The following is a 15767-nucleotide window of genomic DNA, read 5'->3' as shown; positions in this document are numbered from 1 at the left end:
CTGCGGCTGCTCTGGCCAGTTTGGGGGGGCTTCCAGAAAATGGGAAAAGCTGAGCACCGCAAGAGGCTGAAAACGGGTGTAGGCAAAGTGATTACAGTGATTTTTGACCTGTAGATAACATGTTTTCTATCACATGCTAGCGTAATGAATATATTCCTAGTGATTGCTTCCCTATGAAGTCCCTAGATTACAGGATGAAAAACTGAAAAACCTGGGGAGCAACAAGACTTCGACCTTTTTGCCTTTCTTCCCTCTTTCCACTCTTCTTCCCATTTTTCCCCCGCCTTGGCTTGGTGTTTGTCCTTCTGCATCTCCTTCCCCACAGCAGCCGCCACTTCCCAGCTGATCCCTTCTTCTTGTCGCTAAAATGACCAGCCGTGCAATTACGACTATTAAAATTCGTCCATTAACGCAGCAGTGAGGTGGGGTCGGAGGAGCTCCTACCTCCCAGCTTGCTGTGCCACGCTGCCAGCAGATTCGGGAAGGCGACACCACACTGGTTTATCCTGGTTTTCTTCCCAACCCTGACAGCTGGTTTCAACTGGTTGAGCCATGGCTGCAGTTCAGCCCGATTCACATGTCTCAGACGGTCTATATAAACATCATTCCTGCTTAGGGGTCCTATTGGAAGAAGTGTCTGTTGGGCACTTAGTGAATTACAGGCTTAAGAAACTACCTGGCAGTGCTTGGAGACCTTGAACCAGACGCAAAACTTCCACTAAGGCAGCCTGTAGCGTCTTAAGTAGGCACTTGGCTGCCAATCAGTTTTAGGCACGCTGTAAAGGGACTTTCTAAAAAAAACCCCTGACTCTGGACCAGCATCCCTGTTTGTTTCATCTCGATTTGGAGCGGTTAAATAGGAATTTGCAAAGGAAATGAATAAGGGGACCAGCTTCTTTCATTTAAAGGGCTTGTCTAAGTAGAACCAAGCAACAAAGGAATTCAGTGTAAGGTTTGCAATTTTTGTCGCTCTTGTCTAACCAGATTTACATCGTCAGAAACAAAACAAACAAACAAATCCACCAAACCAACATGAGAGAGCACGAGCGTTTTAGAACGTGTGCATTACAAGTGATACAGAGTATGCATTTATCATTCAAAATTTTGAACAGCTGAGAAATAAATATGCAAAGTAGATTGTTCGGTTTGCAGATGGTAATCCCGCCACACTGATTTTGCTCAGCTGTCTGATTTTTCAGTGTCTGCGTTCCTGGTTCCTGGGGTTCCTGATTAAGAAATAAAATATGAGTCACAGTGCATGGTTACCTCCGGCACATCTGAAAGGGTAACGCGGCGGCTGAAAACACACTGTGAGAGGCTGAACCCAACGCAATGTCAGGGGACCGAAAAAATTCCCCGCTCTGCCCCTCATTTTCACAGCTGTAGGATAAAGGTTCCTGCCAGCTCTTGTAGATGGGTTTGTAGTAAACCAGCCGCCCGGCCCGACTCTCCCGGGGGTCTCTGCGGGCAGGGACGGCCGTCGGGCAGCATGCTGCGTGGCAAGGTGAGGTACATCCCTCTCCCTCCCTCTCCCGAGGATGACTCAGTCGGTTATTAAAAATTTCCAGCTTCCAGCTAAAAATGGCATCAGAAGCGGTGCCCCAGAGGGAAGAAGGGGAGACGTGAGAAATGGGTTCTGTCCCCGCTTCCTAACACACACACTCTCACACACACACACACGCACGCGCGCGCGCAGAGCTGATGTGCAGCCCGTCTGGGAAAAGTTTATTTTGCAATAAGAGGGGTTAGTATTCTGCTAAAGGCTTTTGCAAAGACTGGATCCAATTTTCGGAGCCTGTTGCCAATATTTGTGAGTCATTTCCTTGGAATCCTACCTTTGGTGTTTATTTCCCTTAGAAGGAAACTTGTAAAAGAATAATAATAGCTCTCATTCTTCGCGGAAAGTAGCACACAGCAAAGTGGGAGACAACTCGCTCTTTGTTCCAAAACACTTTTTTGTGTTTGTTTTGTTTACTTTCTTCAGCAGACAAAAAGTGAAGAAGGCAATATAATTAACCCCATAAACCATCTAATTTACGGTGCCAGTGACATGCCTGCGCTGCTGCACGGGAGCGAAAGCTAAGTGGGGAAGCGATTTTAATTGGTACCTCTCGTAAAGAAGTGAGGAGTGCTGCCTTGTGCTTTGGGAAGTCTTCTCATGTACCAGAAGGGCTTTGCTTTCACACCCCTGCCCGGCTGCTGCGGCCCCTTCTTCTCTCTGACTTCAGTCCCAAAAACAACATCTAGCACCTATTCCGTGTCAAAACCCACTGCAAAGGTTAACTAATCATAAATACTGTCGGTTAGAGTCTGCAGCAATAGGAGCACCTTTTACCGTCAGGATGGCGAAGTGTTTTGCAAACCAAACTCCCACGGAGCCGAGTGGATCCTGGACGGAGCTCTGTATGTCTAGCAGGGCCACGCAGCCACCAGCGGGGTGGAGGCAGAGAGCATACGAGACATTTTGGCTAAGAACACTGGAAAAAATATTTATGCTTACTAAAATAAATACCATGGGGCTTTATTGTTCTCCTAGAGCAGGCAGGCGAAGCAGCCGCCAGGAGATGGCTGCAGTAAACTCGATGTCATCTTTTCTCGCAGCTGCCAGAGCCCCGTGGCAAAAAAATAGATTGCAAATTTGCTTGTATTTTCATATATTCGCAAAAATTCTAGCACGAACTATGACTGTTAGAACCACCATTCAAGAGTTGATTGCACATAGGCTGCCAAGAGTACTGATAGGTGACATATACCTACAAGAAAATAAAAGAGGAAACCTCTTTTCTGTCGGTACAGAAACCTCTAGTTCTGCTTCATAGAGACCAGAAGCAGGAGAAAGCACAACTGCTAAGAATTCAAAAGAACGTTTTCTTTTTTCTTTCTTTTTTTTTCTTTTTTTCCCCTCTGAAAAAAATGCTTGCTATGAAAATCAGGGGACTCTCACAAACTGGGACAGAGTAACTCCGAAAAGTCTTTCTCGGAAGAATTCAACTGCAAAGTATGAAAAGAAAAAAAATTATCATGTGGGAATTAGGAAAGCTAGAGAAATATTTGCTTGGAATTCTGTATTGAGAAACAGGCACTCGAGCATCTGGAGTTGTATAATCTGAATTAGGACAGAAGTTAAGTGAAGATACCTTTGAAACCCTTTCATGGAAAGGCTGCATCTTGACACAGAAATCAATTTCTGATTTCAAATTAATTCCTTTTCCACCAAACAGTGAGTCCAGCTCTAGAAAAAGAAGGAAAAAAAAAAAAGAAAAGAAAGCAAAAAGAAAAAAAAAACAGTGGGTTCCTTGAAATTCCCTGAAGCAAGGGCCAAGAAATACAGGGAAAAACACTAGACTTGGCAGGTCTATAGTTTATCTATACCTCCGAAGGATGAAGAGCTGAATTGACCCCGTTGGCACACAGACCTGTTGTTCTACCAGTCTAGTTATTTCAGCCAGCCTTAACCCTTTCATGTCGCCCTTGTATCATGCTGATGTCAGACGGCATTATACATGTTTCTGATACGAGGTGTGGCTGAAGGAACAGAAAATGATCACTGCCCGGGGCCCGCGCGGCCTCGCTGCCACCTGTCCTCGTCCCCTCTTCCCTCTGCCTCCTCCTTGCCGTCTCCAGCTCGTGCACCAGGGACCACCCTGCACTGACGTTCTTCTCTGATGGTTTATATCAACAAGAGAAGGAAGAGATACCTCTCTCTCTCTGCTCCCAACCCATGGCCTGTTTCTTGGGAGTCCAATTTTCAGTTGAAATCCAGCATGGCCAACTCTAGAGGCTTTTCCGCTTCTTGCAGCCTTGCAGCTCGCCTTGCCTCCAGAGCCCTGAGCGCAGGGATCATCTTTGACTCTTTGCTTTCATTTACTTTACTGATTTTTCATTTCATTTACTGATTGGGCTGCCCCAGTGTGCTGCCGTTCGGTGTCCCCGGTGTTTCCACTGCTTCATTCATAACGTTACTATAAGTCCATGCCTGTCTACCCAGACAATAAACGTTTCAATCAAGGCCCTCATTATCTCCCATCTCTCTTTGTAACTTCCTCCTCCTTGAACTTGTGACATATCAGCCAGTTTGATCTATTTAAAGACAAGCTCCCAACATCCCCTTCCCTGTCCACTGCTGTGGTCAGAGCCAACCCACCCCCTGCCTTTCCTCCTTACTTGCCTGCACCTAGTCTTCATTGTCGCGTGCTGGGTTGTCACAGCTCTGCCTTAGCTGTCACTGCTCCCCCATCGTCTCTACTGTACCACTCTGCTCCCTTTACCGGTGATGCTGGCGTCCTCGGGCATTTATCTGCTGCTCCCGTGGAAGTCTTTATGCCCTCTTTCACGATGCGCTTGCCCACAGGGTGCCCGGCCTCCCTCAGCTGAGTTGGCAGTACCAAACTTTGTTGCAGCAACCATAAAGAGTAGGTAGTTTACAAGGAGGTCAGCCTGGAACTGTTTACATGTGATTTAGTCGGGTTCTGTTGGTTTTAATGTAGGTACACCAGTCTGGGTATGTCATTGTGCCTTTCCCCTTCCTCTCTTCGGCTGTCACTTGCTTTCGCGGAGCGTGGGTCTGCACAGCCACAGCCACAGCCACAGCCTGCAGCGCTCGTGCAGCGGGATCGCTGATTGCTTCGGCAGTGTAAATTTTCTATAACGCCAGGAAGGTAACAGCTACTGAAACGACAGCAATTTTGTTTTCTAAGCGCTGCGATCCAGATGTTAACAATGGCATAGTACAGTTAAGGAATGCTATTCTCTCCTCAAGTCATGTTGTTATGCAACGGAAACGCTCCAGAATAGACGATAAAGACTGAAACCGCTGCAGTACTTAGGTACGAACCCAGGAGTTAAGAAAGGAATAGCCATCTTAAGTCTATTCCCTTGTCTTTATTGATCTCGGTGAGACCTGCAGCATTATGGTCACAGGCATTTTATTTTTAAGTTTGGGATTTTAGAGGCATTCTGGAGCTGTATAAAGAGCCCTTTTCACTGACATCGGCATCAGGCTTGTTATAATGTGAATGGCATCATTACAGTTCTCTCATTAACATCATAATGGCTCTGGAGGAATAGCGAGTGAAAACCCCAGCAAATGGAGTAGCGTAGCAATGTATAGTAGTCTTACTGTGTAAAACTGCATACGGAAAAAGTTTGACATTTTAACCTTCAGGCTGCTGTAGATGCCTCGGGGTGTCCTCACACTGCATGCATTTGGCTGACAAAATGGAAAAATTGTGGTAGCCTAAGGATGGAGGGCTGGGTTCAATAAAAAACTGTGCCTGGCTTCCATGCCACTGAAGCCCACACAAGGCTCCCAAATGGATTTTTCAAAATTGAATCCAGCCCTAAGTGTCAACCTTTTGCTGTAATTTTGTATAGTAAATGTATTGTATGCTCAAATGTACATCTTTCATCCTTTATTTCCAGTGGTATTAATGGGAATGTAACAATGTGTGTGCTGTTCTGCAAAGTCTCATTGAAACGAACGGGATTTTGGATGAAATCCCTCCATTGCATACGATAATGTAATATAAATGGGTTGGGCTTAGGGCTGGAGGACGATGAGATCTGGTTCTATTTCTGGCTCTGACACTGATTTGCTGCGTGACTTCTGGCAAGATACTCAGGAGTGGATTTTGCCACCCTTGACGGGGAAAAACGGTAGGCTGGCTCTTCGGGAGCAATGCCAGAGGTCCTGTTTATGGAGATAGGTTCGGCAGCGCTTTTTCAGTAAATACCACCTCGTACCTCAGGCTTTCAGTTTTGCCGTGTCCAACTTTACCTTCGAGGAGGCTGACTTTTCCCATGTGCTGAGTACTCGCAGCTCCCTTCCCACTCATTTGCAGCAGCTGGAAGTCAGTGCTTCTGAAAAACCAAATGGGAACAAATAGCGCGCCCGGAGTCACAAGCCCTTCTAAAAGCCTGGTTCTCAGCTTCTGCGTGCTGAAGCAATTCCTTCGCTACTAAATGGGGCTTATTTTGTAGCTGAGTGCCACCCATACAGCTTTGTAACGCATGCTGAGACCTACAAGCTTGGTTTGAGGCTTTGGCTTTCTGATTTATTTATTTATTTTAATCTTAGGGAAGCTCTATTATTTATGCTTTGTTTTTACACAGTTTGGAAACATGGAGAATGCGCACGGACAGTAGCTGTTTATAGAAGTTAACTGGCCTGCCTCTATTAATTTTCCATGTTGTAAATAGCAGAAGCAGTTCATTTACTTTACTGGCTGTCCAGAGAACTCGGTTTGTCAAGATAAATCAGCAGCGCTGTGCAGACGGCATCCCGACACTTCCTTCTTTCCTTCCTTCCTTCCTCCCTCCCTTCCTTCCTGTGTGTTTCTGCTTAAGCATAGAAAGACCTATTGCTGATGAAATATGTAAAAAAAAAAAAAAAAAAAGCACAGTCAAAATCTCCGTTTCTCATAAAAAAATTCCACAAAGAGATGCTGAATTCATTACGTGCAAAGAAATCCTGACTTTTCCAAAGCAGCAGTGAGTTTCTTCCAACCCTTATTCTCTAAGGACAAACACTGAGTGTTGACATCATGCCAACATGAGAAGATTGATGTCTCCCTGTGAGTGATTCCTCAGTGCAGATTAATGAGAAGAGTCCGTGGGTGCTTTCTAACGATGGCGTAATCTTTTCAGCCACAAAATATATGACTTTTTAGCTGGTTCTTGGGCCACTTTTTGGCCCTGCTCTTAGGTCAGCAGACTGACCCACTTGTTGTTTTGACCAGTCTTTCCATGCGTTGGTACTCAGCTGGTAACAAAAGCTGTGAGGAATAAATAATATATACTGGCGGTGTCAGGGATAGCTTCCAATGGGCCAGTCTGGTGGCTTGCCACTCCCTGGGTCAGTGTTTCTGTGCCCAGGAAAAGCAAGATGGCATTAACGGGCTACTGCAAGAAGATGACTGAGGGCCGTACGCAGTGCGCGATGAGTAAATTAATTGTGAGGAAGGGGTTTAGGCACCCTTCAGTATCAATCATTTAGGCACCTTGTAAAGGTCTGGTGGCCTTTACGAGGGCAAACAAGGATTTGCTAGGGCTCGGGGATTTCCCCTTCGCCTCTCATTTTCTGCCCCGTTGAGGAGCGGAGGGCAGACCCACGCATGCATCCATCCGAGGAACAGAGAGTTCACGCATGCTGGAAGCCCATTTCTTAATAAAGTAGCAGCCTTGTGCATTCTTCCAGGATTTAAGAAAACAACTGGCAGATGTGAATGATTTATTTTTCCTCCCTCTTCTGCTGCGGTCTATTTTTTCCTCTTGTTAGCCAGCGCTCAGCTGCTAAGACAAACAATTGCTGAAATTCCACCTGCCCACCTGCGGCCCCTCCTTCTCGCTGCTCGCTCGGGCCCTCGTCTTCCTCCGGGCGAGGGGAAACTACGTCCCGCTTTCTCAGAGAGAGGAGGAGGAGGAGGAGGAGGAGGAAGGCGAGGGAGGGGCTGGGCCGCGTCTGGGCGCATTGTTCCGCGCTCCTCTGCCAAGAAGTAGGTGACTATGAACTCATCCCTTGCCCCTCGCAGAAAGTTTGCTCCCTCCCCTCCCTTTCCCTTCCCCTCCCCTCCCCTCCCCTCCCCTCCCGCCTGCTGTCGCGGCAGGAGGCAGCTCGCAGCCTGGCGCTGGCCCTGGAGTCCCCGCTCCTGCTTAATATTCCGCCCGCTCCGCCGATGTTGTGCTTGGCTCCGGTGGGACTGCAACTCACGGCTTGAAACCGGAGCCAATTTTCTGTCTTAGTCTCGCAGTGTTTTGACTGGAGGCAGATCCAGTTCAGTCCGATCGGGGCTAGTGGAAACAACTACCTAAGTCTCCGCTGTCTTGTTTCGTTTGGGAGGGAAGAAAGAAGAAAGAAACGCGATCCCCGGCTGCCGGGCGCGCTCTCTCTCGCACATACACACCGCACACACACACGCACACACACACGCACACACACACCCCCCACACACACGCTACACACCACACACACACCGGCTCCCGCACCCGCCGGTGCCGAGCGCGTCGTGCCAACGCCGCCGGGAGAACATGGGAAGCGAGTGAGCGGATCCGTGCCGGTGTGTGAGCGGGGACAGGGACGGGGGGTGGCGGCGGGAGCGGGGCCGGGGCGGCGGCGGGTTCGGGGGGCGGTGGCGGTGGCGGGGGGGGCTCTCACAAACTCCCGGTGGCGGAGACCCCGCGCCCTTTGTGGGCGAGCGCTCCGGTCTTTTTCCTGCCATAAGACGTAAAAAAAAAAAATAAATAATAATATCGCGTGTCTATGTCAGCTATACGTGCGTATCTATTTTATATAGGTGTGCCTAGAGGTGTGAGTGCTGGGGGGCGGCGCGGGCGGGGGGCGAGGTGCCGGGGGCGGCGGGGTGCCGGGCGCTCACCGCGCTGCTTCGCTTCCAGGTGCCGGCGCCCGCGATGACCCTGGTGCTGCCCATGCAGCGGCTGGGCCGCCCCATCGCCGCCGAGGCAGCCGCCGACCTCGCCGCCTACCGCGGCCTCTGGCAGCCGCCCTGCTGCGGCCGCCCCGCCGCCGCCGCCCCGCCGCCGCCGCCCCCGCCGGCTCCCGGGCCCCCCGCCGCAGGTAGGCACCGCGCCCGGCCCCGCGGCGGCGGGACGGAGCTTGGTTTGTCCGCCGAGGGAGGCTCGGCCGGCTTGCTGGGGGCAAGCGGGGGTGGGTCGCCCAGGGGCGAGCGCGGCGCGGCCGCAGGTGCGCGGGGGTGGCTTCTCCCGGCTCGTCCCCGGGGGGCGGTGGGGAAAGCGGCCGCCGGCTCCCCCGGCTGGGAGGGAAAGTTTTCCCCGAGGCGAGCGTCCCGGGGCCGGTCGGTGAGCCCCGGGCTGGCCGGGCCGGCGCTGCCGGCAGGCGAGGCGTTAGTCAGGTGAGGGTTTGTTCCCGATGGCTGCGCGTCGATCCGGGAAAAAATATGCGTCGGAGTCCTCCTGTAGCGCGAAGGGGAAATGAAAAGTATTTTGTTTGGAGAACCTCCGGCAAACCGCATGTCATTTGTCGTATCTGATTTATTACCCACAGGATCACATTACAGGGGAATTTCAAATCCTGTAACAACATCCAAGATCACATACTTTAAAAGGAAATATGTGGAAGAAGAGGATTTTCATCCGCCGCTCAGCAGCTGTACACATAAAGTATGTTTTCTAATAGTCATTATTTTTACTCCGAGTTTCAGATGCTTAGTAACACTCGATTGACCCATTTCCAGGAGGCTGAAATACTCTGCTGAAATTAGGAGAATGATCCAGCTGTTTGCTCAGAAACAAATAGTTGTCGCTTGTTCACATTTATTGTTTCATTGTCATCGAATTGCTTAAGAAGCAAAGGCGTTTCTTCATTTATAACAACTGTAAATGGAAAGGCTGAGAATAACTTTTTTTTTTCCAGATTATTTTGTTCTTAGCTAGTTTATATCATGCTTACAGAAACAGCTACATAACAGCATTTGAACAGCAGAAATGAAGAACATAAATTAAATGGGCCCATGATTCCCCACTTCATTCAAAACTTTTTCCAGGGGAGAAAATAGTAATAGGTTCCATGTACCCCAAACAGGTTACAGATCCTCTAGAAAAACAGAATGATTTGGAAAGCAAGTACAAGCTCCTTCAGTATTTAATCCTGTTTATTAAAAAGCTAATAACTCCAAAAGAACAGATTAGTAAATGAAAGAATATTTTTTTTTTTTTAATGAAAGCTGTCAAGGGGAGCGATTAGAGCAAACATTTCCCAGGCCAGTGAATACACAAATTGAAATCTTTTTTTTTTTATGAGAGATTTTGTGCTCCCGTTCATTAAGGGCTGGGTCCTGTAGGGAATTGCATGCCTGGAGTGATGTGCTTAAGGATAGCTCGTGCCTTGAGACACCATCCTTACCTTGCTGGATCATACCTGGCCCATGGCAGTCCAGTGCTACCCAGGTACTGTTGGCGACAGAGAAGACACAATGCCATCTGATCAAAGCACAGCTAACGGGAGGCAATAGTACCACCAGAGACAGCACGCTAAAAGAGATCAAGATGTGGAGCGAGTTTCTACGTTATCTTTACCTGCACCACAGAGGCAGCCTTCTGAGATGCGAGGAGAACCGAGTGCCTCGTCCCTCCCAGGGGCACTGGGCAGGGAGGTCTGCCCAGTTGGGACCCTGTTTCCCTGCAGGGATTTCTACAGAGGAGAAGTGAGCGGTAACGCCGAGCTCGCTTCCCAAGGACCTTAGAGTAGCCGAAGGAATTTTCAGCTACAAATAGTGTTGGCTGGAAGTAAGTACCTGACCGGGAAGGTGAAAAACTGCCTCACCATTAATTCCCGAAGGTGTCCAGTCTGCTGCCAGAGCAATGAATAAATAGCACCGAGGGTGTTGAAAAATGTGCTCTGGTTAGTGAGCGTGTCTCCCACGTCACGTTACTCTCTGATTTCAGCCAGTTTTTTTTTTGGCTAGATTGTTGGATTTTTGTGGAGTGATTGTTTCCCTCGCAAAGAGGAGGAATGGTTGCTTATCCCTTTCTAACAGCAGAAAACCCAGTTGTAGAGGTATTGGTAAGATAGACCTGTCCCAGACATTATTTTGTGCTCTCGTAGAAGTGTATCATGTCAAAAACCCTGGGTCACCAGTTTCTTCTGTTCAGCACTAATGCGTTTTGTAGTTTGTAGCACTGAGCTCTGGGGGAGGGAGGATGCCAACCCAGTTTCTTTGAATTTTCTACACATTTTTATGCCTCCACTGCCCAGTAAAGCGTGAGTTATGTTCTGAGATTCCTTGTCCTGTAAAGGGTATGACGGTAGGGCCCAGAGCCCCTCTCCAGGGCCGTCGGCAAACATTTGTAGTAGAAAGCCTTTGACAACTTGTTCCTACTGGTGGCTCTCCAGGACGTATCTCCAGGACGATCAAGGTTCAAGGCTTACTGGTTTGCTCCAGGTGTTTTTGGGTTTGCTGACTATTGCTGCGGCAGGTATAAAGGACACAAATTAACCTATAGGCTTAAGATAATTTAAAATGAGTCATTTATTATAGAAAATTACTCTCTCTAACAAAGAAGAGCTTCAGCTGTGAACTCACATGAAAACACGGCCTTTTTTTTTTTTTTCACGCGGCACCGCGCTTCTTCTAAGCCCTGCAGACAGGACTGGGCTGTGGAAAGAGCTAGAGGGCTGAGGAGAGCTGAATGGATGTGAAAAGCAGCTGTGCTTTATGCTCTTTCAGTCCTCATAGCTACGACTTCCACTCTGCAAAAATGCTGTAACCATGTGGGAAAGGGAAGAATGATCAAGCCACAGATGGGGGGGATTTAGAGCAGTCTCTCTTTGTGCTGTGCTGCTCTCCTCCTACGCAAACCAAATTCTTACTAAAAATGAAAATTAGTTAATAGTGCTTACAGTAGCATGCGTTGCCCCTCTCTGATTTTGATTCCCAGGGTAGCGATTACAGCGCAGAATCCGGGGCCTCCCGGGGGCAGTAACCTGTTCATGCTGCCAGTGCTGAGAAAGGGAGTCCTGGAAGGACCATGGAAGGGAGAACAAATCTGTGGGCGCCCAGCCAGGATTTCTGCAAATCCCTATCCTCTCTCCATTTCCTGACCTTGTCCCTGCCTATCCGCGTTCCCACCGGTCCCGTAGAGCGCAGGGTGTAGTTTGCAGGCCAACAGCTGCTCTCCAGATGCTGCGATGCTTTGAGATGGGTTTCTCCCTGCATGCACTTCTGTACGCAAGAGCAGAATAAGGGAGCTTGGCAAATGGAGGCCTCCTTGCTGGAGGGCCTCTTCCACTGGCAGTGGATTAAATGCTCCGACACTTGCTGCGTGAGGCGATGGCTGCTGGCTGCGTCTTGCAGACCTTCAGGCTGCAGGAGGGGAACCTTTGCTTGGCTTCAGAGCTTTGTAGAAGCCCCACAGGGGATGGAATCGGGTCCACTGACATCAAAAAGCCCCCAGCCTTCGCTGGAGCTAAACTGCACAACAATTTTATGTTTTAAACCCAAATGCAAATAAAGAGCCAGATGTGTGCATCTGGATTTCGCTCTCCCATCCTGGATCCGTGCCCTGCGATTGCCTCCGTAGTGTAACACTCAGCTGCTTACCTCCTAAACCCCGGGTGAATTTTGTGGCCGAGAAAAAGCAGGTTCCCAGCTACATGGGTGTGCAAAATGAAAAGCCAGTTTTAGGTGCCTCAGAAAGAGAATGTGGAAAGTAGTGGCAGAGGGGGAATACTTTGCTTCGGTTTTTTTTTTCTCCTTGCCTGGAACGAAACCGATTGCCTTCAGTTCCATATCTTCTGTCTTTTGCATTTTCAGACAATCTCCGTGTTTGAGGAGCGGGCCCATATTCTTTACATGTCTTTGGAAAAGCTGAAATTCATTGACGATCCTGAAGTCTACCTGCGGAGATCCGTCCTCATCAACAACCTAATGAAGAGGATCCATGGAGAAATCATCATGCAGAACAACTGGTGCTTCTCCACCTGTTCCTTCAGTGGCGCGTCGCCACAAGAGTGGTTTGTGCCTCAGGACTGTCCATACAGAAAACGCCTTCGGATGGCAAAGGAGGAGTACGAGAAGCTCCACACGTGCTGCTTCTATCAAGAGTGTGGCAGTCACTATTTAAATCTACCTTACTCTGTTAATGCTAATACAGAAAATACTTCCTCCTCCTCTTCCTCCTCCTCCTGCTCCTCCTCCTCCCCCATTTCTATGCCAAGCTGTTCCCAGCAGGTGGATTATGACATTGGCAGTGCCCCTTCTTACAGGAGCGATGACCAGATACCTGCTAACGAAATGTTCATCACTAATGCCAGGTCTCACGGTAATCAGGAAAAGGCAAAATTTAATGATGAGAAAGGAGGTAACGAACCTGAGCGAGAGAGCGTCGCCCTAAACTGTGAACCTGTAAGAGGCACCCACGCTCTCGAATGTAAAGGCAAATTTTACGACTGTTTTGAGACTGGATGTAATGACAAGAGCAACATAAGTGAATCTTGGAAAAAATCCTTAAGGAAAAAGGAGTCTTTACCAAGTAATAAAATGTGCTGCAGCAAAGGAAGTAAAATATGAGGCATCTTTCTTGCTCTGTTGAAGCATGCGCAGCATGTTCGTTTGTCTGTCAAATTTTTATTTTGAATGGATTTTTTATAGTTTTCTACAAATGATAACAATCATGCCACAAACGTTACGTGTAGTTTTAAATGACTGGAGAGCAGATTGTGTTAAGCGTCTCTATCATCTGCATCAGCGGCCTATTTATAAATATGGAGACTTCATAAAGAACGCCGTTGCGTTACTGCTTAGCACCATAGTCTGTACAGCTATGGTGTAGCTTTCGTTACTGAAATTACCAATCAGCCAGATGGGGAAAACACATCGTTTTATATATCCCCGCCCCCAAGAAGTCTGCCATTAATTAAGAAGAACCTCCATTATGTTTACCGAGGAATTAGAAGTCTGGTAAACAAATCGATGCTACCAGCAAGGGTGATGCACTCCTTGTAACTCAGTGTTTGTTCTGACAAAGGACTGTCTTCCCGGACTGGGAATAAACCATATCCCTACATTTTATACTGATACTCATGAATTCCTGGATTCAGCATCTTGTTCAACTGACAAAATAGGACGTAGCATAAAGAAATAACCTGTTTATGGGATCTTAATCAGAAACACAACATGCAGCTCAAGTACTTGCACGTTTTCACCTCGGCTGTAATAACTAATGAGGCTTGTTGTTATACAGGGCAGGTTTTTTTTTGGTGCCTTACTTTTTGTCTTAATTTTTGCCAGCGTGAAAATTAAGTATAAATCAGTGATACAGCAGGGATTTAACCTAAACAGAGAAAAAAACCCACAACCACAGGTTGGATCAATATTATTAAAAACCTTTAACCTTTGAAGTACTGAGTTCAACTTCCTATTCAAACATCTCTGTTCTTCCTTTTTGATGCTCAATTGCTTTTTGATTTGCCATCCTTAGGAAGGGATTTAAGAAACAATAGAGAGATGTCTCTTGTAAACAAGCATTCGATGCTTGAGTGTTTCTATGGCAACTGTCTGTTGCTGGGGCTCTTTTTTTTCCTTCTTCGTATAATGAAGTTCATGAACCAGTGGCATGTTTTATACTTTATTCTGTTTTGCATAATTTTTCTCTTTTAGATTGCAAAAGCATGCGGGAATTTTTCTATGACTTTTGCTGTTGATTTAAAAAAGACAAGAAAAGAAAGCAAAAAGCACAATGTTAATTGATAATGTGGCGATAAACATGATTTTATCTGAATGAATGTAAGGGGTTTAATTTTAAAAAAGAACATTTTGGAGAAATGAGCTGAGATTTCAGTGGCTAAGGACAACATTTAGTCATCTCCTAGGTAGGTTGTTTGCAAAAGTGTGCTGCTTAAAATGCCCAGAAGATATTAGTCAGGGTTGGACTAAGAGTATTGTGAGTCTCAGATCCACCAAATTAATTAGTTCCCACAGTCCTCATAACAACTGGCAGGGTACGCTCGGCGAAATAGCCACATCCAAGCCACGGCTGACTCATAATAGATGCTTGTTCCCACAGCACTGTACATCCAAGTGACATCTTCTCCGCTTGGTTCTCCGCTTGGTTCTTGTCCAAAGGACAAGCACCTCTGTGCTGGGGAAACGGCCAGCTTGGTGCAGGGCATGAGGGTCCCCGGGGGGCACACCGCCCCGGGTCAGAGACCTCCTGCTCTGGGTTTCACGGGTTTAGCCTGGGTCCTCCTGGACCATGGGTAATTTGAGTAGCATCCACACCCCGCAGTCACATTTCCAAACTGAACGGGTTTTGTGACTAAGTCCAGCGGTCGCAGGAAAAAGCTTCCCCCTGCCAGCAAAAGTGACCACAAAGAGAGTATCTAGGACGTAAATCAATGATAACCTTTGTGTGGTCAGCTGAGTTGGAACTGACAAGTTTATAAACGTTATCATTGTGAAGGACGACAAAGAGAGTATAAATCCCACCTTATTTCTCCAAGACAGAAACTTTTTTTATTAATAATAATAATAATATTAAATATAGATCTCATTCATACAGTGTATGAGTAGGATCATCATTTAGACATTTGTCCACAAGGACCAATTTTTTAAAAAAACTGATTTTTCTTGTGTTATACCCAGATAGTCTAGTAATGTCTGCTCTTTTCCAATATTTGATAAACACTTGATGTTTTAAGCTTAAATATTAGATGCTTGTATACTAATGTGTTGTTGTAGTAAAGTGAAATTTCCTTGATATATATTTATTAAAATGACCAAAATTCATTTTAATTTTACATCTCCAGTGGCTACTGGGTCCTTTCCCCCATGTTCCCCTCCCTTACCCAAGGAAATGCCATTTAATCAAAGTGCTCCCTGCTGAAGAGATGAGGCTGCAGTTGACTGCGCGCCTCAAGCTGAGTCCGGGATGGAGCTCAGCCTTCTCGGGGTTTCAGGAGACTTCAGGACGGTCTGAAGGTGCACTGAGAAGCAACAGATTTCTCTCTGGATTTGCATGGACAGCCAAGGATAACGCCTGGCCAAATGCTGCCCAAGCCACAAATCAGCTAACGCTTTCGAGGGGGCTGAAAGCTTTTTGACCCCAAGGGGTTCCTTGGTCTTCAAGAGCAAGCCCGTACATATAACCCTTCGCAGAGTCCTCTGAGTTGAATTTGCACCAGCTGAAGTGATGGATCAGCAGAACTCTGTCTACTCCGGCCACTCTAACAGCCTCTTTAGTTCCAGGGACACCTAGAAATTAAGCCATTACAGCTCTGGACAGTCTTGTTGAGT

At 47.4% G+C, this 15767-nt stretch overlaps 1 protein-coding gene across 1 annotated transcript; it reads left to right on the top strand.

Moving 5' to 3' along the window:
- Positions 1-7715: 7715 nt before the first annotated feature.
- Positions 7716-14173, top strand: SERTAD4 (SERTA domain containing 4). Its single transcript, XM_074579518.1, has 4 exons — positions 7716-8054; positions 8392-8572; positions 9020-9135; positions 12288-14173. The coding sequence occupies exons 2-4, from the start codon at positions 8407-8409 to the stop codon at positions 13041-13043; spliced, it is 1038 nt and encodes a 345-aa protein (XP_074435619.1). The 5' UTR covers positions 7716-8054; positions 8392-8406; the 3' UTR covers positions 13044-14173.
- The last annotated feature ends 1594 nt before the right edge of the window (positions 14174-15767 follow it).

Source organism: Larus michahellis, chromosome 3 (assembly GCF_964199755.1).
Source record: "Larus michahellis chromosome 3, bLarMic1.1, whole genome shotgun sequence".
Classification (NCBI taxonomy): domain Eukaryota; kingdom Metazoa; phylum Chordata; class Aves; order Charadriiformes; family Laridae; genus Larus; species Larus michahellis.
The sequence above is the reverse complement of the archived record's forward strand: the minus strand, read 5'-3'. Positions and strand labels throughout refer to the sequence as shown.